Raw genomic sequence first — 25,283 nt, 5'->3', positions numbered from 1 at the left:
GCATTCACCTTTTAATTCACCTGACGCGCTAGAAAAGGTTAACATCCAACTCACAGGTTTGTTAAAACTACTCTGCTATTATCAATGTTTTGTTTAACATGTTTTTTTCTACAAAGAAAGTGAAATAACCTCTCAGGGAAGGGGGTGGAAGCACATCTGCTCATTCTCCCTCATTGAGGAATTCTGGATCTGGCCTCTCCCCACTCTTTTCTGACTAATAGCTTACATATAGTTTTTCCCAGAGGTTGACCAGTGAATGAGCAGCACGCATCACTGGAGAGATTCAGCCATGTGGTTGTCAAGGCAAGGTTACGCTATCAATAATTGGTATATAAACGGTCATTTTGAGGTATTGACATATTTCTTTAATTTGGAATACTTATTACCACCAATACTAAGCCAAACATAGGTCTAATCCTCGAACAAGTTTGAACCCTATTCAGAAACCAAAACAGTTTCCAAATTGCTTTCTGTAATTTGTCTTGTAGTTGCAACAGTAATAGTTGTAGCATTTGAAGTGGCACATTTCCACTTAGGGAGTTTACTCAATCTGCATTAGTAGAGGAACTGGTGTTATGATGTTTCTGCATGGCCTTAGTTGTCAAAGAAATTAATTCATAAACCTTTTTATTAAAACTACATTTTCTGCAAAACATCATTGAGATCAATTTGCTTATTCTGAGAGATCCAACATTTTTGATCAGAATTAGGAAAAGCTGAGCAATAAGACCACTGGGATTTGTTTCCAGTTATTTCATTATTCATGACATTTCATTTATTCATGAGCAGAAGGTAGTGACAGAAAAAACGAACAATATGTTTCCTCGTATATTGACTTCTGCCCATCTATTGAAATATTAATTATCATGGCAACTTAACTGTTTTCAAGTGATTCATTAAACTGGCATTTAACCGTGGAGTCATTAACCCAATAACAAGAATATTAGTTGGCAATAAGCTTAATCACATTTTAATTAACAGACTGTGATGCAACATGATTTTCTCTTAATGTGCAAACACTCAATGGGAGAGAAAATCAAATTAAATAATTAAATTTCCCATTCCTACAGGAAAGAATCAATAATTAACAGGCAGGAAGTTTCACCACAGGATGTATTATCCAAACAACAGGTTGGACAGAGAATCGAAAACTGTGGCGTCTACCTTAGCACGGGGATGCAAGATGGTTATTTCGTTGACAGAGAACGAACTGTGAACTGTGCTCTTGCTGCTGACAGCACTGGTACTGTAGCTAAATATCAGACTGGAATTATCTGACAACTACTTCACACCGCTCATCTCAGTTGACAAAGGTACGCTTGAAGCTAACTTGATGAAAAAATAAATGGTGGAAAAGTTTACTTTTTTTTGAGTGACAGTGTTCCAACTACTATGATTTTATCTTCACTTTTTTTGAGGAAAAAGTAGGACAAGAGCATGGAACATCAGTTCTGGCTGATTACCCTGACCATTCAAACAGAAGTGCACAGGAGAAGCAAGAGAGTTATCCTGACACAAGAGGACACAATTGCCAATTTCAGCAGTATAACAGAAAAGTAAGTCATATAATCATTAAAAAAAAACAGATAGCCAAAGAGAAATGTCCCTTTTTCACCACTCTTGCTTACTCACTCACACTATGCCTTTTGATGTGTGTGATCAAAAGGCATATAGCACTGTGAAATAGGCTGTCTGAGTGGAGATGATGGTATGGGTGCAACACAATGAATTAATGTCCTGTGTACTTTTGGATCGGAGGTCAGAAACTGTTTGTGCATGCGGGTGTGTATATGCGCATGCACGCGGTCGCAGTCTTACCCTGTGGACTGTTATCTCTCTGCGTTCTCTCCAACTCAAAAGCTCTCTGGCCCCATTCCTCCTCTCTCTCATCCCTCACTCTCTCCAGCCCTTCCTCCCTCGTTTCCTCTCCTTCCCAGGACACTTTGTGGGCTGGGCTGTGCTCTGAGCGGCAGGCTGATGCGGAAGGGAGATTGGGTGCCACGCTACACACCGCGATGCCCCTCCTATTGGCTACACCTCGGACATTAGACATGTCTGAGAGGAAGCTGCTCAACTGTAGAGATGGGGAGAAAAAGCAAGACACAAGAAATGGAGGATGATTTGTATTGTCAACAAGAACAATAAAATGACTGTAACTGAATTACAGACTTCACAACATCATCAAAAAGTGGAGCTGGAAGATATAAATGTTGATATTATGATATAAAATCTATATTGCATGGGACATTTTTAATTTTATTTGAAATATTCGATTTTCTATTAAATTATTTTACTGCTGTGCCAAAGACTCCCAGTCCTGTACAGTCATCTTATGATACAGAAGACACAGAGATAAAGTCTAATCATTAATACATGCATGCTTTTGCGTACCTGACTGCTCTCACTGGAGGTGGTCTTGTCACCGTCTCCACTCCTCATGCCCTGGTTTCCGAGTCCTCCTGGTAAAAGGGAGTGGGTAGTCGGACGCACCATGACCTGGGGAGGGCCACCAGTGCTGCTTCCAACCTCACCGTAGGTGCTTGTGGTCCCTGGGGATCCTGACACACGCACAGCTTTAAACTCAATCCCCTCTGCGCCCATGCCGGTCTTGTGCAGCATGTAGCTGGTTTCTGTTGAAATAGCTGACACACCCATCACAGCCTGAGTCCCCTGGTCCGGGTCTGAGTCTTTCCTAAATTTAATTTTCTTCCTGAAAGCGATGAAGAGTATGAGGAGGAGAATGATGACGAAAGCGAGGACCCCAATGCCTATTATCTCTCCTGGTCCGACATAAGAGAGGGGCTCCGCCTGGTTAACACAAAGAGAAATTAAATAAAAACATGCATATCACTAATGCAAGCTGGAATCATACTGTAGCAACTCCACTTTAGGGGATTCCTATGTTTAGAATTTACTTCTATTCAGATGAAGAAACTTAAACTCAAACTTGCTAAGAAAACCTGTGGGCTTGATAAAAGTTAGTGCCAATTCTTATAAGGCAACCATATGACAACTGTAGTTAATGTGCATGTTGAATGGTAGAGTGCACAGATACAGTGTAGTTTACCCTCCACACTCAAGTATTCTTAGAAAGGAGATTGGTGTAAATTAACACATCACATGCTGAAAAAAACACCAGCGTGACAAAACTTTTAAACCAAATAACCTTACTGAAGTTTTCTCATTGTTTTTTTCTTATCGTTGTAAATTCCGTTTCTATCAACTCACTACTGCAAAGGATTACGAGAATCACATTTCTGCTCTTGCCGTATGGAGAAACTGATTAATTCCACAGATTTTTGTTTTAATAGGATACGTGATGAGTAAGCTTTCAGAGAAAAATACTTTATTTCCACTTTAAAATGTCCTTAAAAACAACAAATGTATCAATTGATTGTGAAAGCAGCCTTATAGGTTATTGTCAGTGTTGCTTCTCTGCTAATTACAGTCTTCTGGGGAATAATGAAAGCACATTCCCATAATGTGTAACATTAATTGCATTTGCAGTCTCAATGTAGTAGGAAAGTAAGTATATAATGCATTACAAAAGTCAAGAGCCTGGAACCTGTGATTTCCCCATTGCCACACATTCAATCATTTACTGCAGAGACAAGGATACCAAGCTGGTGAACAAAGCTTCTAGGAATTCTCAACTGCTTCACTAAAAAGCAAGATGAATTCAAATACTTTCTCGATTATACCGGAGTATATTTTGTAATTTAATTAATTCAGTGTTGCTTATACTATACCTGTGTGTCGTCCCCTGGATCACCAGGCATCTGATCATCACAAAACTGACCCTCGTACCCCTCTGAACAGTTACAGTAGAACGACCCGAACGTGTTGACGCACTCTCCTCCATTCGCGCAGTCCTCCTGGTTGCACTCATTGACATCCTCTTCACATCTGCAGAACCAGATAGACAAATAAATTGCTATGCATGTGAGCGTTGAAGATGAATTGTATCAAAGGGAAAGAGAAGAAAAAAAGATTAAAGCGTGAGAGTGAGTTAAAACGAGAGAAAGAAAATAAATACTCTAGAGATCATCTTTCCAGAGGGCCTCTCTTCTGCTAAATCAAGGCATTATCACCATGGATTCCTTATATCCTCATTGATATGGTTCTGATTTAAAGAAATATGATTGAATGCAAAAACGAGCATTCACACTCTTAGATAAAGACATGAATTACATCTGAACATCATGTCATTTTAAGCCACTCACATAAGCGCTCTTGTTATTTCTAAAAATGGTGCCATGCTGTGATGGAAACAGAAAATGCGGATTTTTCTTTTCAATTACCTTTTTTGATGAGATTTTTAAAACACTATAGAAGAGTTGGCCTGATGTAAGAGGAAAAAGCATTTCTGAGTATCGCCGTAAGCTTTCTTGTATAACTATCCAGTGATTTGCTTTGAACGCTAAAATGTAAAAAATATATACAAATATTAAATTCATCGACAATTATATTGATAATCGATTGATAGTGTTGAGTATTTTTGAAGAAAAAAGTAAACCAGCTTCTTAAATGTGAATATTTTCTGGCTACCCTTTTATGACAGTAAACATAACATAAATATATTTGTGATGTGGACAAAATAAAACATCTAAGGACGTTATCTTGGGATTTGGGAAACACTGATCGACATTTTTCACCATTTTTTGACATTTTACAGACCAAATAACTAATGTATTAATTGAGAAAATAATCAACATTTTAATAGACAATGACAAAAAAATATTAGTTGGATCCCTTGTAGGGAGTCATTGAACATAATTCAATACATTACTTATCAAGCCCTGAATTTATTGGCAAGTGATATTAGCTCATGAATATTGTATGCCCTAATTCATAAGCTTTATGTCTATGACTCAGCTTTGAAAGGAAATTTTCCAATTGAATATATATAAACTTATTGTTAAAATAAAAAAATAATAATACATATAATCCGCTTAGCACTTTTCAAGGTACACAAAGATGCTTCACGGAGCAGAAAAACATCACAAAAGAAGTTGAAATAAAAAAAAAAATGTAAGTGCAAATGTTCCAGTGTGCTCTTATTATTTATCAATCTGCCGGAAAAACTATTTCATAGCAAATTACGCCCAACAGCTGTGGCAGCTTGTGGCAAAATATATTCGCCTTATTATTCCAACCTTTGTATTTCAATTTGTGTTTGTCATTAACTGATAATAATCTGAATTTGCTGCCTGAACAAAACGTCTTAACTTTTATCTTTCTTATTATCCAGCTGATATCATTTAATTTAACTTTATCAAAATCTCCATTGAGGGTAAACTGCTCTCTAGCGGTGGCTTCATTGAACAACCACATAAGCAGAGAGGTTGTTTCAAAGGCAATCACTGAGCTGCAATTAAGTAGGCATCTAGAGAATGATTATAGGCTTTTCAGCCAAAATTATACTAAATTAAAATTGAAACGGCAATGAATCTCACGCAGTAACAGTTAAAACATAACAGTAGGTGTTGGGGTGCAAAATGTGGGCTAATGTGTGTGTGTGTGTGTGTGTTTGCTGAAACCCACACATATTCTTTCATGATTGAATGAATGAGAGGGGAGAAATGTAGATGTTAATGTGTTTACATCATCACTAACCTCACTGTCATTGAGCACCATTCATCAAGACTTTTTACAATCAGTAATTAAGGCTTAAAAAGTGAGAGTGTGACTAGAGGCTACTTTATCTTACATAAGTCCCCCGAGTCCTCTAGGACAGCCACAGAGGAATGCACTGCCTACAGGCTTACAGTCCCCGTCGTTCTGGCATGGGTTTGGCATGCAGGATGTCAATGCAATTTCACAGCGCCCTCCAGTGAAGCCAGCACTGCAACTGCACATGAAGCCTGTTGGAGAGAGATTCATAACGTGTCAAGCAACAATGTGTACAATCACAAACGTGAACACATAATACCAGATTGTGAGTCATTCATTTATCAATTATAAAATAATATTTATATTACAAGTAGATGGTCACTACTACACAAACATGACATCATATTAAAATGAGGCAGAAATGAAAATGTTTATATTGAGGCTAAAGCTATTAAAAAAAAAAAAATGAAATTTGTGAAAATCTGTTTCATATGGCAACAGTCAGGTTATGTTAATTTTTTTTAAACAACATGACTAACACCCACAAGCACTGAGCATGTCATCTACACAGACCTCCAGAGGGCAGGCTGCCGCAGATGGCTCCGTTGAGGCAGGGCTGACTGACGCATGGATCTGGATAGAGCACGCAGCCCAGCTTGACCTCGCTCAGCCCAGCTATCTCGGCATAGCGGCTCCTCTTGTTCTGAAGTGGCAGCTCATTACCGTTTAGCATCAGCGAGCCCAGGCATCCCTGGAAGCCGTCCTGGGCTCTTGGCGGGGCCCTTGCTCCACGGTCCCCAAGCCCTGGCCCTGGGCTTGGCCTCTCGCCTTGCCCGTTTGGTGGCCTCACTTGGGCCCCAAAGAAAAAGGATGAATCTGGGGCCAGAGGCCAAAGGCGAACGGGAGCTCGAGCTGCTCTCCGGCGCTCCACATAGCTGTCATCCAATGACAGGAGGGTGTAGTTCCTAGTCAGCTCCAAGGCAACGGCATGCCAGAGGCCGTCGTTTATTGGTCTGCCAGAGATACCCATAATGCCAAGGGTGTTGTCACAGTCCAACTGGAACCAGAGTCGGCCCCCTTCAATCTGTGGAAGGCAAGAAAACATAACTGCATCTTTAAAAGTTATGCAACCACAGCACACAATATGCTATGCAGATCCGGCATTGATAAACAACAGAGTAAAGTTTGGCATTAGGTAATTTTGTGTTTACCTTGAGCATGGTGCAGGGGTTAACACGTGTGAACATAATGACTCCTCGTCTCTGAAGTGTTCTGATCCTCAGGCCGAGTCTCATTTCTCCACTCTGGCCACTCTCTGTCACTCTGTACTTGATGTAACTGTTCCCAGAGAAACTCAGAGAGGTTTGGCCTGCACATTCACAAAACAAGAGACAGAGTTAAAATTAGAGGGGAAAGGCTTCAATGTAACATAATCAAATCCTTGTATAGTGGCAATCTACTATTCTACCTGGTTAAGATACATAGGTCCAAACTTCAAGTGTAATGATCGAATCATACCTGCACACTTGTCTAGCCTCTCAGGCTGACACTGGCAGACAGATGGCGCTGTAGGACCAGAACGGACACATTGCATGTCTGCTGGACAGGATTGACCTTCACACAGCTCCACAGGCGTAGGGCATGCCCCTCCTGTTTGTAAATGGAGCAGAAACAGACATTTTGGAAAAGAATGTGTTCAGGATGTCAGAATATCATCTGTCTTCAAAAATCCTTAAATGCATTCATGCATCTTTGTATGCATAACATATGTCTTTCACTCTGTTATCTATGTTTTGACCACTTCTGGTAATGTACTTTGACATGCAGCTGTGACAGAAATACAGGACACCAACGATGTGAGCTGGGTTTCGTTAGATTGCAAGCGGATGCATGAGTGCGGAGCTCACCAGGGCAGGTGCAGGTCTCTGTACGGCTGAAGCTTGGTGACACCAGGCTGACCCTTTCTGTGCTGTATGTGACAGATGAGTCACCCTCCATCACCAGTGTCTGTTCACACAGCCTGTCTCCACAATCCAGCTCCCCAGAACAAGCACTGCTCACCACCACCGCCCCAGCTAGGACACCTCGAATCTGGCCCCGTGCAGCTGCTTCCTCCAGCTTCGCAGACAACTCTTGCTGGGAGTAGATCCCACTCACCCGTCCGCTGCCTGATGTCTCTGGCATCTCCATGGCCAAAAGCAAGTCCACATCAGAGGTTCCTGTCACTGGCTGTACACCAAGTATGTGGAGGGGATCCTGTTGTCCCGGTGACCATTTCCAGCCGGCCAGTCCCCGCAACATAAGTTTAATCTGGCTCAAGTAGCGACCTAGCAAGTCCTCCGGGGACAGGGAGCTGAAACGTAAGGTCAGGGCGCTACGCAACAGCACATCTGTAACCTGTTCTACCTGCACCGACACATCAGCTATCACAGCGAAACGTCCGTCACTCACTGTGGCGTTCATCTGGTATCTGAGGGAGAACAAGGAAATGTGTTATGTTTTGAAAAAAAAAGAGACTTTATTTTCATATCAACCCGTTTTTAGCCTCTGTGTGTGCTAGATGGGGTGTTGTGTGTTTGTGTGGTGAGGTGTGGTGAGGTGTGCTGAGTACCTGCCAGGTTCCAGGCCCGGCAGAGCCACAACGCTACCATCCTGTCTGTTTATCCTAAACATGCTCTTGGGCTGAGGCTTCTGGGTAAATGACAGCACGTCGTTAGGGTCACGATCGGTTGCATAGATCTGACCAATCGGGCCGCCCTGGAATGTATCTGTTAGCATGATGATGAAGATTTCCAGGGGGGAGACGGCGGGTTTATACTGACTATTCCCAATGACTCTCAGAAATATCCAGGAGGAAGAGGTAAGACTTGGCTTACCAGAGTCACTTGCCTAAGAGACCAAAACAAAGTTAAAGTGAGAAAATTCAGATTAGAAAAAAATGGATCATTTGCTTTTTTCACTGGGGAATATATGTAAAGATGGTAACAAGAAGGTCCTATGATAAGACTGTGTTTACACTCACTCCCCTGACACCTGTTTAACCGAACAACAGTCATGTAGCTGGAACAGAAAAAATATAAAATAAAAATATATAATAATATTAATAATTATAATATAGTACAGTATATATACAATGTATATATATATATATATTTATTATTGTTTGCAGATGTTTACAATATTTACCATGCTTTTTTTCTATATCTGCTTTTCAAAAAATTGACCATTGCGTATTAATGTGGTTAATGCAGTTTATAATAACTGAGTTAGAGACGATTTCTGTAGATTTTCAAATTGTTTAAACCTGCTGTATATTATGGGTAGCCATAGCAGAGTTTCACAGTTTTCATGTTGTTTGGTGTACATTGTGCAATTACACTATATAATCGTTTTGGCTCTCATCCTTGTGGGAGGTCCTTTGGATTATTTGATAATAACCCTGTCTTTTTAGTTAAATGGGGTACAGCTGCATCATATAGTATAACTGTAACCCATTGAAGTGAATGAACTAGACTGGAGTCTCTGTAAACAGTGACAAACAGAGCAATGTCTGTCTCATATGAACCTCTGCGGGGTATATGCGCATCAATACATCCTGCTCATCTTCTGAATATACTGGCTTTATCCTGCTCACTGTCCTGCATGATTATAAACAACAATAACCCGGTTATGGGTTACATCTCTCATCTGCATCCATACACTCCCTCGTCCTCTCATTGCACTCATCATTAGCTCCTTGTTGTTGACTGTGTAGCTGCTGTGGTGGCTTCTACATACAGTATCGTTGGTGCTCAAGTAGTTTGCTGTCTGTTGTAGTATAAAGTCTAAAATTAGTGTAAAGTGTTGTTCATAACTTTTAAATATAAATTATCCTGGCCATTATGTCATTATAAAGATTGAGTTTGTTTCAGCGCCCCCACCCTCTCAACCTTTATAGCTTCTCCATTACGGAAATTAGTTAATATAAGGCTACTTTTTTAAAACCCAAGACACAAAATACCCTGACTTAATAGCTAATAGTGAGAGGCTGTGAGAGTAATTGCCAGCTCCTAATGCTGACTGTGTGCAACCATGCTAAAACACTGTATTTATCAGTCAATCTGCATAAACAGTGGTTAAATAAAAACAGCCTTTGCTAACCTGGATTTCAAGTGTGAACTCTCTGGGGGCTTCAGGGCCAAACACACGGCTGGACCTCAGAGTTCCAGTCTGGTCCAGGGAAAAGAAATTTCCCTCATTTCCTGACACAATGCGAAACTCAAAGGGAGGACCATTTCTAGGAGAGTCTTTATCAATGAGTGACAGCTTCAGCAGGGTGGTGCCGGCAGCTTGGTTTAGCTGGAAGTATGGAGATAGAGGGGTAGAGGTGAGAGACCCTGACACAAAAATATATGAATTTAAGCAAACACAACAGACCTTTGTGTCGTCATATGTTACCTGTATGGCAGCTGTGGAGTTGGGAGGAGTGAAGACAGGAGGATTGTCATTCACGTCGGATATGTCGATGTTCAGGGTGACAGTGGAGGACATGGCAGGGGAGCCACTGTCAAATGCCTGCACTGATAAAGAGTACCTGGATACCTAGGTGGAGCAGGAGGGGATGAGAGAGCCATAGCATCTATATGTATCAGGCAATATGACAGGCACTGTTATGCTTGCATAATATGAAACTTCATTGGGTGCTGACCTTGAGAGGACTTGGTATTTTCTGTGCTCATAAACCGGAAAATTACTATTGATTGTTTATGAGATATTGTACTTAAAGATGCATTCTTACTAGTTCTCTGTCAAGCCGCTTATTGACTTTCAGCAGTCCTGTAACTGGGTCAATCCAGAAGTGGTTATTACGGTCACCTTTCCAGATAGAGTAGGTGATTCGCCCATTCACCTGGCTATCCAAGTCTTCTGCCAACACCTAGAAAGCATGCACACACATAAACACACCCACACACACACACGCACACACACGCGCGCGCACACACACACACACACACACACACACACACACACACATACACACACACACACACACACACGCAAACACAGAGTGAAACAAAATGTCCCTTAATGTAAGAAGTACGATTTTTGTGTCTATTTTTGATTATAAAGCAGCTTGAGTATCAAAACGTTCAATCGACAGAGAAATGCACAGAGCCCGTATTTGGAAAGTGTGCCTTTCAACTGGCCATCGGGACGTCCGAACAGTTATCTCACAGCTTCACTGTGTGTAGGTTAAAAGTGCAGTTACAGTGCTATTAAAGTAATTCCCCAGCTGCAATGATGGTGCAGAGACACAGAGAGCGAAGATGCGGATCACCCAGAAACACTGACCAATCAGGGCAGACTGGGCTTTTCTGCGAGGGGGCTTAAAGAGACTAAAACGGAGGGTTACAGCCAGAGGGTGAATACAGATTTATTCAGACATTAAATGAAAATGTGTATAAAAAAAACAATGTCTTTTTCCGAGTAGAGTCCCTTTTTAAACCCGAAATGAGAATAATAGAGGAAGTTTATTGAAGAAAAACATAGAAGTTTAGATGGACCAATATAAAGGTGGAGAACGAATTCAATGTTACCCTTGTAATTGTCTGCCCAACAGATGCATCCTCGCTGACCAGAACATTGTAGATGTCCTGATTGAAGGCTGGAGCATTGTCGTTGACGTCCATGAGTTCAATGGTTACCATAGTCGCTGTGCTGAGAGGAGGGTTCCCACTGTCCCAGGCCTCAACGGTGAGGTAGTAGTCCTTACACACCTCAAAGTCCAAATCATCAGCCACAGAAACAGAGCCTAAAGAAACGCGTCATAAAGCATATATAGGATTCAATTCAATTCAATTTTCTGCTGAGTTTTAGTTTTGCATTCAGGCCTTAAAGCAACAAGCACATTCAAGGACCTCTGCTCACCTAGGCTTCTGTCTATGGTGAACTTTCTTAACTCGTTGCCCGACCGAATTCTGTAAGTGATCTCAGCGTTCGGTCCAATGTCAACGCTCGTCGCCAATACCCGCAGCACCTCGGTTCCCACGGCTACATCCTCTGGAACAGTAACAGAGTAGTCCCTCCTCTGGAAGACTGGAGCATTGTCATTCACATCCAGCACCAGAATGGTCAAATCAACCTGAAGGAGACACCAAGTCATTATTTGTCTGCGCTACCCGCAGCCCTAAGAGTTCAGTTTAAGCACCACAGACATGGACGTTAATGGGAGCAAAGATAGCAAGACTTTGCTAACAAGATAGGGGACTGAGGCAAAAAAAATCAATTCAAGTCTGTGTCCACCAAAGACCCGAAGAGAATCTCTTGGCCGCTGTATGAATGTTAAATCTTTGTAGCATTACTGAGTTAGAGAAATGGTGTTTTTGCTCTATTGAATCTAAGTTGTTAGATCACCCTTTCTCGTAGAATGATATTATTTCTGCCTTTTGGAGGGAGGTTAAAGAAATACTACACACAAAGTTGTGATGTGACACAAACAAACCATTGCCCTCATTAGTACCTTATTATGGAGTGATTATCTTAAATCAATCAATCAATACATTTAGAATTCTCCTTTAACATATATTTTTTTAAATTTTATTTTACCTTTATTTAACCAGATATGTCAAATGAAAACCAATTCCAAAAAAATGTATTTTGGGAGGATATATACTGCAAAGAGAAATAACTAAATTAAAAATAACTGGTTGGGAATCATTTTGTCATTAGTTTCTAATAATTATCCTAAAAGAGTTAATGTTTCTACAACATTACTTTAATCTGTATATGAGAATGTTATCTTATAACCCTTACCCCGTTTGCCTTTTTTGTCTTCCTTCTAATTATTCAAATATGTTTTATACCTTCTCAATATATGCAACATAGGGCTGTTTGTGTTGTTATTATTTTGCATTTTTTGTTTAGGTGCATGCCTTTCGATTTATGTTGTTTGTGTTTTGTGGTGGTTGTGAATCAGAGACACATCACATTATTCTTGGCCAACCTGTGACATCATATTTCACCATAACCTGTACGTGCAAAAACCGTCACAGCTTCAAAACAAGTGTTAAGGCATTAGGGTAAGAAACAGCTATAATTAGGTGTAAGATCAAAAATGGTTACATCTCGGGATTAGTTTATCATTGGCAGTTAACTCTATTCAAGGTTAGAAATATGAATCAAAGAATGGGTAGATGGAAAAAGGTGCACAGATGGATACCAGCTGCTTTCCAGAAATCTGCATCAGTCTCTACATCAGACCTTCATTGTATTTGTCCCACTAGTCTTTCCTGGCATACAGAAGCAGCATATGGTACTGGAGTCCTAGAGGAGATTCACTTGATCCCTGGTTCCACTTACTGCAAGTGGAATGCCACCGTATGTCTATTGTTAATGTGCCTGCTACAAATATTGCTACAACTCCTGTAGTACCTACCATTACTACCACTGCTGCTAAAGCTATAAATACGGCTACTTGTATTAGTAGTGATAATGATACGCGCTGGTACGGTATTAATCAAAAACGGCCACACCTGACCCCACTGTCGTCTGGGGTTAATTTTTACTTTCGGACCTGTTCTGGCAGACTCAGAAGGACCACAGAAAAAGAGCCGGCACTTTTTCACCTCTTTTCCTCCTCTCCTCTGCTCTGCCTCTGTATCTCTCACCGTCATCTTCCCAGTCTTTCCCATTCTGCCCACTGCACAACTTGATGACAATTTATCTTGATTAAATCTACAGGCTTTATCTGATCTCTTCAGTAAACAACGTTTTTATTCATTGGCTTTTCGTATTCATGTGTATGGACAGAGATACAGATTGCACATCACCAGATGGATGACTTCATGGCTAAATAATGCACCACTAAAAATGTAGTGTAGAAATTGCTATTGCATTATTGTGGTAAAATTGATTAATTACAAAATCATATCTATCTTTGTTTTTAGAAATATTTGGTGTAAATTACTCAGAATCTGTATTAATTACCATGATTATATCAGCTAAGATATGTACATGTTGTATGGACTCAATTTCAATAATGGTCAAAAGTACTTCTTTATCAGCTAGCAATTATTATAAATGTCATTTTTTATGGATTGTATTTGATATTTTTGGAATACTCCCTGCAGGGAGTGGAGATTGAACATGTCACTGGAACAACCAACCTGTGAGGACAGCGCCCCCTGTTGCCCAATTTTGTCAGTGGCCTGGACACGGACACGATAGGAGTCTCGGCTCTCTCTGTCCAGAGATTTCTCCAGAATTACCATCCCAGACATCGGGTCAATAGAAAATAACCCGTTGACTGAATCCACCAGAGAATAGACTACTGTACGGTTAAGACCTGGAGAGAACAGAAGACACACTCATACATAACCAAATGTTCTTCTTCCTTTATATATATATATATATATATATATATATATATATATATATATATATATATATATATATATATGACAGGGTCATTTTAGGGTCATTTCTAGGGTCATTTAAGATACAGATATAAATTGTTGTGATAATGTGTCTTTTTTCCTCAAACAGGTTCAGGAAACCTCTTTGGTAAGAATAATTATGTATTATTCTAATGGACAAGACAGCAGTTTAGTGGCATAGTGGCTTGAACATACATTCAGTGTAAGCAGGAAACAAACTGTGCTCATTATCACCCTTGCTTGTAACACATCCAGCATATGACATCATAGTTTACCTTCATCAGGGTCGCTGGCTTGCAGCCGGGTAAGCAAAGCCTTGGGGGCGGCATTCTCAAACACACTAGCCAGGTAATGAGTAGAGGAGAACACAGGGGCATTGTCATTCACATCCAACACTTTGAGAGAAATGTCAGAGCGGCAGAACAGCCCTCCTCCATCAGTTGCCTGGGCAATGAGTCTGTAGGTGGCTGTCATTTCTCGGTCCATGACAGTGGCCGTACGCAGCTCACCTTAGGACACAAATGGAGGACTCTATTAAGCTGTTTTATTAGTCTTGTATGTTGTTCTGATAATGCAAAAGCCTAAATAAATGTAATAACTGAATGTACCGGTGTTTGCATCCATGTAGAAATCTTCGACCCCGATGCCAAACAGTGAATATTGGATCTCTGCGCTGGAGCCTGAGTCAGCATCTGTTGCGCCCACTGTCAGAATGCCCTTGTTAGGGGGAATGTCCTCAGGAAAAGAGGCGCTATACACCGCCTGGCACAATAAACACACACAGATACACAAGCCCAAAGTGAAACCACAGTGTCTGAACATCATCAAATCAAAAAACGCATTAAACTGCTGGATGCTGCATCCATTATCCCTGCTGACAGAACGAGCACAACAGAGTTAAGTGCCCCTTTCTGACCCTGCCTTTACTCATGCCAGTGACTGCCTCTAGAAATGAACTTTGTGACCTCACTATTCCACAGAGCACAGACCAGCACAATGGGAAAACTACTGAAGTATATCCCCTACTGATTTTGCCATCTATTTCAGAGTTACCCTGTGCATGATTCCTTCATCTTTAGAGTCGATTAACAGAAAAGTCTCTCGCCAGCAACTATTATGATGATTGATAATTAATCAAAAAAAATCAGGGATCTAGCTATGTTCAAAGTTGCATACTAACATAATATTTTTACTAAGCATGATGTAAAATGGAGTATATAGTGTGTTCCAACTACATAGTATGTGTACACAAGAAAGGTCCGGATATGTAATAAATTAGAAAGAATGTGAATGTGAAGAGTGTGAGGTATAAGCTTATAAAACATGCGGTACTAAACCACCCCAAAATGGATTGTGGCCCTTCAAACTGTCCAATGGTGGACTATAAGGTGTACAGTTTAAATAATGAATCATTGGGTGAAATAATTACGAATGATGGCGATTGATGTTAAGACACAGTTAAGAGGGAAAACATATATAATGTACTGCGACATATGTGACGCTCAAAAATGTAGTAAGCACAATATGAAGTACAAACAGATTGAGTATGTAGTATGCAGTACATAAGAATTTAACTTCTAACACAGTGTATGGCTAGTAGCAAAAGTGACAGTAGTGCATGTACTTTTACTGCCAATACCACCTGTACAACTCACCACTATGGCTACCACTACTTTAAATAGAAATGCTTTTGCTTCTATTTTGTCTACTAGCAACAGATATTACTACTACTGCAGGTACTTAAAAATAAAAGATAAGGACAATGTGCTACCAACACAATGTCTTCTGATACATTTGATATTGCCACCATGTAATTCTAGAGTAACTAGTTATAAAAGTAATGTAAAAGGAAAACAGGTAAGGTAAGAGATTAACAAGATAAGAGAATGAAAATGTCCTCACTAATTATGGGAATTTGATGAATTGCAAAATACTACTAAATGAAAAGGGATATTTCCATAAGACTGAACAGCCCAATTATTTTCCTCTCACAGATAAGCTTCTGACAAAGCATTAACACTCACTTTAGGATGAGTATGACGGTTGTAAGGTAGCTCACTGAGCTAAAGTGGAATAGCTTTTATCATTAATTCATGTCATTTGTTTGTGCCATGTGTGTAACTTAAATATCATCAGCTTTTAACTATGGATATTTTAAAGATTATTATCTTATATACTTTAAAAAGTACTTTATAGAAATACAGTTTATAACGAGTTACAGTCCATGAAAATATAGTACAAAGACAATTTGTTTGAATTAATTCACTGTGACTTTGTACTTGGTACACTGGGGAAGAGAATCAATATTTCAACCGAACAAGTACTCTTCTGCTACAGCCCCAGAATTTCTTTAACAAAGGCATACATATACATTAGGCAAATTCTAACATTATTATCAACAGTATTTAAAAAATGAGCTTCAGCTTTTGCATGACATGATAAAACACAAAAAAAATATCCTCTAAAAAGGATGTTTTCTTTCTGTTTTTAGACAAAACACTAATTGGAATGTGGTTAGCCTTGACATAAACAGCAGATAAAAGGCAATTAGTCTACCATGAATCCTAAAAGAGCAAAATAATAGTTCAGTGTCCTAAATTTCAGCCTACTCTATGTTTCTTTGCTTTGCATATTTTTCAATATACCCATCTCCATTTGTCTGTATCCCTGACCTGGTTGCAGATGGGGCTGTTGTCATTGGCATCCATGACGGTAACTTCTACTGCCGTGCGGGCAACATATAGGCCATCACTGGCTGTGATATTGAGCAGATACCAGTCCTGCTGCTCACGGTCCAGCAGACCACTCACGTAAACCTTCCACTCCCCCTGCACAAGAGCCAGGCCAAACACACCGCGTGGGTTTCCCCCTGGAGATTATACAGATGAAGATTAAAACACTGACACCTTACATCAAAGAAAGAGGTGAAGATGCATTGAAACAGACTTGGGAACAAACTGAAGTCTCATTCATTCGCAAGATGAATGGGCACACATAAATGATGCAGGTACCCTTTGGCATAATCAATAAACATATATCATTACAGCGTAAACCAGACTGGTGGTGTAGCAGCAATGGCCTTTTAGAAATTTGAAAAACTGACCTTTTATTATAACGCTTCCATTAAGGCCAATCAGTATTTTTAAAGGCCAGAACATGAGACCAAAATATATCATCCTTATTTATTATCTGACAGTGTTATGTGAGTGGAAATCATCAAGCTCTGTGTCAAGGTGAGAGTTATGTTGAAGAGTCCTCATGGTGTTTTTTTTATTACTCCCATAAAAAAGGAGTTACCACACAAAGTCATGTGTGAGTTTGTGAAAGACAACTTCTTATTTTGGAATTTCAACTAATATTCTAACTTCACACATGCATAAATTCATATAGGCATTGGCGGGTATGTTCTAATGAAAAAACATATAGTAAAAATAAACTTTATAATAAGCATTTTTATTCACATTCTATTAAGAAATGCTCTGCCTTGGTTGAAGTATTTTGTTGTATAATGCATACCTTGTAATATTAAAATTAAAAGGAAATGAAAAAATAAAAGGTTAGTCGTCTTTGACATTCCGGTTGAAATTTATTAAAAGTTTGACCTTTAATAATATCCCCATTAGGCCAATGCATATTTTTTATGCAACACCACCTCGCCGCACTGCATGAGGTACAATTACTGCAGTAGAATGTAGTGAATTACGTTATGTTTGTATTCTACTTAATTTCCTCACCAGTTATGTAAAAGTTGACAAGACGGTTTTGATCTGTGCCATCTCGATCTTTGGTTTTTAGAAGAGCTACCACCTCCCCGAGGGGATCGCTCTCCTTCACTGCTCCCCTGTACAGCTCCCTCTCAAAGCGCGGCGGGTTGTCGTTAACGTCTGACACGGTGATGGTTACCACTGTGGTGGAGGAGAGAGACTGTAACTCCCCCAGATCAGAGGCCATTACTTCAAAGCTGTAGCTGGAGCAGGCCTCGTGGTCCATCTGATTCACTGTTGTGATCCAGCCTGTTTTACTGTCAATAGCAAAGACAGAACCCGTAGCGATGGGGCCGCTGAAGGAGCGAGCATCTTTTGTCAAGTCCAAGTTGTAAGTGAGAAGAGACCCGAGGCTGTAGGTTACCTACAATTTCAAATCAAAAGCAATTTTTTGAAAGCATTTACAAATATCCAAATTTGCAGAGCAAAATTCAAAAGAGAACAAAACACTCAGAATCAGTTGAACCTAGCTGTCACACACCTGTCCATTGGAGCCAAAGTCTGGATCAAGAGCACGCACTTGGACCACTCTTGTCCCCACTGGCATGCCCTCCATCACTGTGGCTACATAGGTGTTACTCTCAAATACTGGCTTGTTGTCATTCACATCTAGGACCTGCAAAATTAATCACCAAATCAGCATCTAAATTATACTGAAAAAAATAACGCGACAGTGAATTCAAATCAATCCATTCTGTTTTTTTAAACAAATTTGTCATTGAAATATTGTTAAATGTTTTTAACCATTTTTTTAATAATTTCCATAACAATGGCTTTGACAGAAATCCATCTGTTTGCTAAAATGTATGCACGTTACTCTGAAAATGTAATTGCTCAGTGAAATGTGGTGTTCTTATGAGTGTTAAAACATCCTTGATCATATGTTTTAATGGGCCGTGTGTGGCCACTACCAAAATCATTTATGGTTCATTTATTCTGATTTATTGCAATCCCTGTTTTGACATAGATGCTTATCTGAGCACTAGGGTACAATTCCATTTTATGTAGTTTCGTTAAATTCTATTTTATTGCACTCTATGTTTAAATATAATGTATCACCAACCTTAACCTCCAAGTCCACAGTGGAGACAGACTCGATCAGGTCCCTTCTTGTTGTTGCTGCAACCTTAAAACGAAAGATGCTGATGGTTTCATAGTCTAATGGCTTGATCAGACGGATCAGACCTGATTCCCTCTCCACCAAGAAGGTCCCTCCCTGGTTGCTGTCTAGTGTCTCTCCTCCGACTGCAGTGAAAAACCCCGTCTGTCCAGGGGCCATGTACACAGACCCTAGGGCTGTTCCTACCACTGTGTCCTCAGGGATGGTGAAGGAGTACTGAGGCTGACTGAAGGAGGGAACAAATGCATCTGGATGGACGACGTGGATGAAAGCGGACACCAACGAGTGTTTGGCCGGAGAACCACAATCCGTAGCTTTGACAAAGAAGGACAGCATAGTCCCCTGGAGGTGGTCCACGGTGCTTTTAGTCATCATCCAACCGCTGTCTGGCTCCACCTGGACTCCAAAAAAATCATAATTCTATTTAAACCAACTTTAGAATCAATAATCCTAGTAGCAGTGCTTACATCTTCTTCCTTTTATTGACTGTTTTTTTATATTTATTCATATTATATTAGCCTTTACAGCTTGTTATTTCATTTACAGTTGTTTATTTGCTCATGGACCAGAATAGTATTTCCCTTTGGAAAAGCCAAAATGGGCCGACGCATCAATCTTAATATAACATAATTCTAAAATTATAGTAACAGATGGCTGTTAATCCAATGAGATGGGGAGCTGTTGTCAGTTGAGAGCATCCTTTAATTGGAAGTCAGAATTATAGCATAAATTATGAGTTTTAATAAGGTTTGTCTCATTAAATACATTTGTTACGGTTTGGTTCTGGATAGACTTTTGGGTATTTTCCTTGACTGAACTGAAAGGATACCTGTAGCTCTATTAAAAAGTAAAAAAAAAAATGGTATTATTAAGTACAGCAGCATAAAGTTTTAGAGCAAAATGTACTGACCTCCAGCACATCAACGAGGGAATTGCGTGCCTCGCTGTAAAGGGAGTAGACGATCCTCCCATTAGAACCAGCATCAGGGTCAGTGGCTTGGATCTGTGTCACCAGGGAACCTTTGGCAACATTTGCTTTAATGCTCATACGGTACTCCACGGCTCTGAATCGAGGGGCATTGTCGTTCTCATCAGCGAGAACCACTCGAACTGTGCAAAATGATGCACGGCCTGGAAAAACACCAGAACATAAATGTTTGTGTATATGGTTTGTAAATGTATGTACTTTAAATACCAATATAGTTTCCCTCATTATACTGTTTAATTCACTTTAAGCCATTCTAGGTGATGAAATGTACTGCATCTGTGATGTGAATATGCTTAAATAGTCATACATTTTCAGTGTGGGATCTTGTTATAAAAGCTTATCTTACCCCCAACACCTACTCTTCAGTGCACTCACCAAGAACAGTGATCACTCATGCAATAATGTTAGCTACAGGCTTTGACTGCTGATTTAAAGATATATTTTATCAGAGAAACAGTTTGTAGACATTTAAAAATAATACCTCCACCATCAAGGGCCATAACTGTCAGCACCATGTCCTTGTTAAGAGGATTTTCTCTGTCTAATTTCTGGACAGTGGATATGAATCCATCCGCATCAATAGCGAACTGAGTTTTCCCCAGGTCATTGATGAAGGAGTAGGTGATCTGGCCAAACAGCCCAGTGTCCTCATCTGTTGCACGAACCTGGAAGTCAATACAGAGATTCAAAAAAATCATGTCAGATTGCTCATTAATGCCAACATCATGGAAGGTTCCGATAAAAAGCCCTGATGGAAACATAACCGAGTGAGTACAGTAAGACAGAAAACCTACTTGAATAACCTTTGACCCTGGAGGTGCATTTTCTTGTACTTCAGCCAGGTAGAACCTCTGGCTGAACACTGGGCTGTACAGGTTGGCTCCCAGGACACGTACAATCACCTGGGGATCACCATCATCATTATAATCCCCATCCCATCCGCATCATCCTCAAGTCTCCTGACGTTTGTAGATGCCATCACAATAATCATCACTGGCTCATTTGTGAAAAACACAAGCACACCCACATGGTACGCACACCAGCGGTACTGTGATTGACAGAGCTGCAAACACTCGTGAAGACGCTAGAGTGGGGTGTCCTGTCATCAGAGATGTGGGGATATCATAGCCCGCTTTAATTACTACTACGAGACGGATGTGAATTTTTCCAGATGGCAGCTCACACTCACAGTAAATCCGATATGACATGTACACACATTAACCTCCAACTGCAAAGATGCTCAGCAGCCAGTGGTAGAAAACAGCAGTCGTTCCAGATGGCTGAAAATGTTCGGGATAAATTGGGGTTGCTAAAAATAGGTCCCTCGGCTTCCGAGTATAAAAACCCCAAAGGTTAAAAAAGAGCAAATTATGATTGAACTAAATTGCAAGCTGTCTCACCTGAGCAGTGTTGGTGAAGACTCCATCTGACACAGACACATTTAGTTGATACGAGAGTTTCATGCCTTGTCTCCTCTTGTTAGACAGACTGAGCACCCCTGTATCTGGCTCCATCATAAAAGTCATTTTCTCATTCCCAGAAAGAATACTGTACCTGAAAGCGAATTAAACAAACAAACAAAGTAGATGGTGTTTATATCGTACAATGTTATTTCGCTCGGAAGCTGCTGAAAAAGTTAGAAAAAGACAATAAAACATGGCGTGAAAGATCACTGTGATTGTGACAGAAACATAAAAATAAGATTCCCTTTAAGAAATGTGCTTTTCTTAGGATAATGAACTGCAAAGTTTAGACAAACTTCAATTGGGTTCAGTGGGGAACCATGTACAAAAATTCTGCTCATCACTTTACAGAGCAAACACCAAAACCACAGCTTTATAAAGCATCTTTTACCTTAGCCTTTGAGCATCACAGATGTCAGCATCCGACGCCTGAACACAAGTCACAAAGTGTCCTCTGGGAGCCAGCTCGCTGACAAAGGCCTCGTAAAGTGCTTGGCTGAAATTAGGTGGGTTGTCGTTTGTGTCAGTAACAATCACAGTGACACTAACATCACTGCTGAGAGCTGGGTCTCCGCTGTCTGTCGCTCTGACAATGAAGTTGTAGCGTTGGATGAGCTCATAGTCGAGCAGGCGTGCCGTGAATATCAATCCGCTGTTACTGTCAATGTGGAAGTAGTCGGTGCTGTTGTAGATGTCAGATAGGATCTGGTAACTCACCACGGCGTTCTTCTCTGAATCTTGGTCTTGGGCAAAAACCTACAGGGAGAGGAACATTAAACTTTGCCTCATGCATTATTCAAAGAATGGTCTGATTTGTTTTCCCTAACATACTCTATAGCTACACACTGAGTCCAAATGAAAAAAGGTAAATGTGCTGAAGGGTTTCACTGAAATACTGCATCTAAAACCAGTGCTGGAAGAAGTACTCAGAGATTTTACTGAAGTAAAAGTAGTAAAACCACAGTGTAGAAACACTGTGTTACAAGTACAAGTCCTGCATTCAAATTGCTTCTTAGGTAAAACTACAAAAGTAATAGCATCAAAATGTGCTTTAAGTAAAAAAACTAAAAGTACTCATTATGCAGATTTTACTGTTTCAGAATAATATATCATTGGATTATTAGTGAGAGATTAATGTAAATATCCCTTTAATGTTGCAGCTTGTAAACGTGTGGCTCATTTTTTATTACTTAACCTCTTTGTAGCTTAATCTTAAACAAATATGATAGTTTATTCGTTGATCATATTTTGTATAAACAATCTGAATATGTGGAGTAACTAGTAACTAATGTTACAGAAAAAATGTAGTGGACTAGAAGCATAAAGTAGCATAAAATGAAAATACCCCAAAAAGGACCTCAAAATTGTACTTAAGCACAGTTGAGTAAATTTACTTCATAATTTTCCACCACTGTCTAAAACCAAATCAATTGTCAAACATCCAGCATGATTGTTTTGCTGAAGCACAATACTTTCAAAAGAAAAGCATTCAATTATACTGTAACCTCAACCTTTGCTCAACTGTTCTGAATCGCAATCGTTTTTCATAAATATTTGCCCTCACTTTAACACAAACAATAACCTCAAGTAGATAACAAAGAAAAATCTGAGTGTTAAATTTGCAATATATATGTGTTTCAAGACAAAGACATAATCAGTGCTACTGAGAGAAGTTGACAAAATGCATGACGCAATGCAATGAGCAAGTCCAATGTGTATTTTAAGGCATAATCAACATTCATGTGATCCAATTTTCTAACATCACCCTTGTGATTCCTGATAAATTCAATGGTATATTCAAATAAGGCCATTAATCTATTCGTATTACTCAAAACCTCAACGACATTATTAAAATTAAATTATTCTGAGTCTTACAATCATCTTGTACAAGTGTTTTCCTCAGTACAGCGCAGGTTTATTATCTGCTAAAGGTCAAGAGCTTCCACTGGGAAATTTCTGGGGAAATATCACACATCTTCTCATAAATAAATGATTTTTGCATCTAATATTCATCCACAGTGTTGCTGAATTGAGTCTACGCTTCTTGAAGTGTAAACAATTAGGCAATCAGTTAGAGTACACAATAAACAAACTCAATAAGCAAAGACGCACATGCGCGCACACAAACACACACACACACGCACGCACGCACGCACGCACGCACGCACGCACACACACACACACACACACACACACACACACACACACACACACACACACACACACACACACACACACACACACACACACACACACACACACACACACACACACACACACACACACACACACACACACACACGCACACACGCACATGCACGCACAAACCTGTAACACGGTCGTTCCGATCATCAAATTCTCAGCAAGCACAGAGGAGTATGATGTGTTTTGAAACAGTGGCGGGTTATCATTCACATCCAGGACGACGATGTCTACATCCACCTCAGACTTTGCCCCGGTTAATGTATCTGTAGCCTTCACCGTTAACCGGTAGTACTGCATGGTTTCGTAGTCTAACAGGTAAACCACACTGATGATTCCTGTGTCAAATCCAATATCGAACTGGAGGGAAGGGTCTCCTTCCGCAATGGTGAAAATGACACTCTGGCCTTCAGGACTGGTGGCATTGATACACAGGACAGAGGTGGAGACGGCCACATCCTCTCTGACAGTGACACCATAGAACGGCTTGTCAAACACCGGCATGGCTTTATTTACTATGGTAACAGGCAGCTCCACCTCACTGGTAAGAGGGGGGAAGCCACCGTCAGTGGCCACGAGGACCACCTTGTACTCTGCGTTGGATAAGTCTGCCTCAAAGGCCCTCTTTAAGGTCAGCTCTCCCGTCACAGGGTTTACCTGCATGGAATATAATAAAACTTGTTTATAACCTAAGTCCCAAAAAAAAGTACAAAGACAAATGTATAGCCCCTCATATAAAAGTAAGAAAACATGTAAGAGCAGGAAATCGTAAAGCCACCTGAAAGTTTCTGTGCTGCTCCTTAAGGCTGTAAGTCACTTCTCCATTCAGGCCGTAGTCTTGATCGATGGCTGAGACCCTGAAAATAGCTGATCCTTGCTCTGCTTCCACTTGCACTGCAGCATAGTAGGGGAGGTTTACAAACTCTGGGGCATTGTCGTTCACATCCTCCACCTAGAGAGAGAAAGGTTATTTTAAGAAAACCCAATGAGGTCAGTGTAATGATTTTTAAAAGAGACACCCACCTGCACTTGTACAGTCACCCTGGCCACCCTCAGTATTTCATCCTCTCTGCTGACTTCCACCACCAGCTCGTAACTCTCCTTCTCCTCTCGATCGAACGGCACACCAGTGGTGAGCACCACCCCGCAGGTGGGCCGAATTGTAAAGCGCCCACCGGGGTTCAGCAGAGTGTACTTCAGCGGTTCATTGAGGCGGTGGCCGACTGTGGTGACAACAGTCACCAAAGTGACATTGGGTATGTTCTCTGGGATGGACGCGGAGTAGCCCGGGAAGGTGAAGAGAAGGCCACTGTCCATAGCTTCTCGTATAAGCACTGTGATCGAAGCCATGCTGGAGAAACGCCCGTCCCATACCTTCAAACAAACAAATACAAAAGGGTGCCTTGTTGGGCCCTCAGCACTTAGTGGGAAAGCATTCCTTTGCATTTCTTAGACAGTTGACTCTCAATAGTGAATGTTAATGTGTATTCAGTAAGACTTTGTATGCACTGCCCTTTTCTCTCTCTCAGCAATAATAACAAAACAACTATGGGGGCATGGAGAGCTGGAGCACACTCATCTGCAGCCAGAACATCTGCGTCAACTAGCTTTAGTATTCTACATCAAGACAAGACAACTATGGACCCTGTGCTTTTACCTCCCTGTGGAAAATAATTATTATGTAAGCCGGTCAGAGCCAAATGCTGTTTATCTAAGTTA

At 40.4% G+C, this 25,283-nt stretch overlaps 1 protein-coding gene across 1 annotated transcript in view; it reads right to left on the bottom strand.

Moving 5' to 3' along the window:
• Window positions 1-25,283, bottom strand: part of fat3b (FAT atypical cadherin 3b) — a gene marked incomplete at both ends in the record, with an annotated part of 64,037 nt that overhangs the window by 9,558 nt on the left and 29,196 nt on the right. Inside the window, 29 exons of the mRNA XM_083927599.1 lie at window positions 1,819-2,074; window positions 2,392-2,808; window positions 3,750-3,906; window positions 5,711-5,864; window positions 6,187-6,697; window positions 6,825-6,982; window positions 7,132-7,263; window positions 7,521-8,083; window positions 8,225-8,502; window positions 9,754-9,951; window positions 10,051-10,194; window positions 10,391-10,528; window positions 11,190-11,404; window positions 11,521-11,734; window positions 13,758-13,936; window positions 14,303-14,536; window positions 14,636-14,789; window positions 16,700-16,896; window positions 17,762-18,155; window positions 18,273-18,407; window positions 18,855-19,307; window positions 19,822-20,042; window positions 20,381-20,564; window positions 20,694-20,801; window positions 21,300-21,453; window positions 21,754-22,118; window positions 23,691-24,221; window positions 24,343-24,516; window positions 24,588-24,938. Of these exons, the coding sequence (XP_083783725.1) occupies window positions 1,819-2,074; window positions 2,392-2,808; window positions 3,750-3,906; window positions 5,711-5,864; window positions 6,187-6,697; window positions 6,825-6,982; window positions 7,132-7,263; window positions 7,521-8,083; window positions 8,225-8,502; window positions 9,754-9,951; window positions 10,051-10,194; window positions 10,391-10,528; window positions 11,190-11,404; window positions 11,521-11,734; window positions 13,758-13,936; window positions 14,303-14,536; window positions 14,636-14,789; window positions 16,700-16,896; window positions 17,762-18,155; window positions 18,273-18,407; window positions 18,855-19,307; window positions 19,822-20,042; window positions 20,381-20,564; window positions 20,694-20,801; window positions 21,300-21,453; window positions 21,754-22,118; window positions 23,691-24,221; window positions 24,343-24,516; window positions 24,588-24,938 (7,369 nt within the window). The remainder of the gene's footprint in view (window positions 1-1,818; window positions 2,075-2,391; window positions 2,809-3,749; window positions 3,907-5,710; window positions 5,865-6,186; window positions 6,698-6,824; window positions 6,983-7,131; window positions 7,264-7,520; window positions 8,084-8,224; window positions 8,503-9,753; window positions 9,952-10,050; window positions 10,195-10,390; window positions 10,529-11,189; window positions 11,405-11,520; window positions 11,735-13,757; window positions 13,937-14,302; window positions 14,537-14,635; window positions 14,790-16,699; window positions 16,897-17,761; window positions 18,156-18,272; window positions 18,408-18,854; window positions 19,308-19,821; window positions 20,043-20,380; window positions 20,565-20,693; window positions 20,802-21,299; window positions 21,454-21,753; window positions 22,119-23,690; window positions 24,222-24,342; window positions 24,517-24,587; window positions 24,939-25,283) is intronic.

Source organism: Echiichthys vipera (genome assembly GCF_963691815.1).
Source record: "Echiichthys vipera genome assembly, chromosome: 14".
In the NCBI taxonomy this organism is placed as follows: Eukaryota; Metazoa; Chordata; class Actinopteri; order Perciformes; family Trachinidae; genus Echiichthys; species Echiichthys vipera.
Note: the sequence above shows the minus strand (reverse complement) of the source record. Positions and strands in the feature narration are given on the sequence as shown.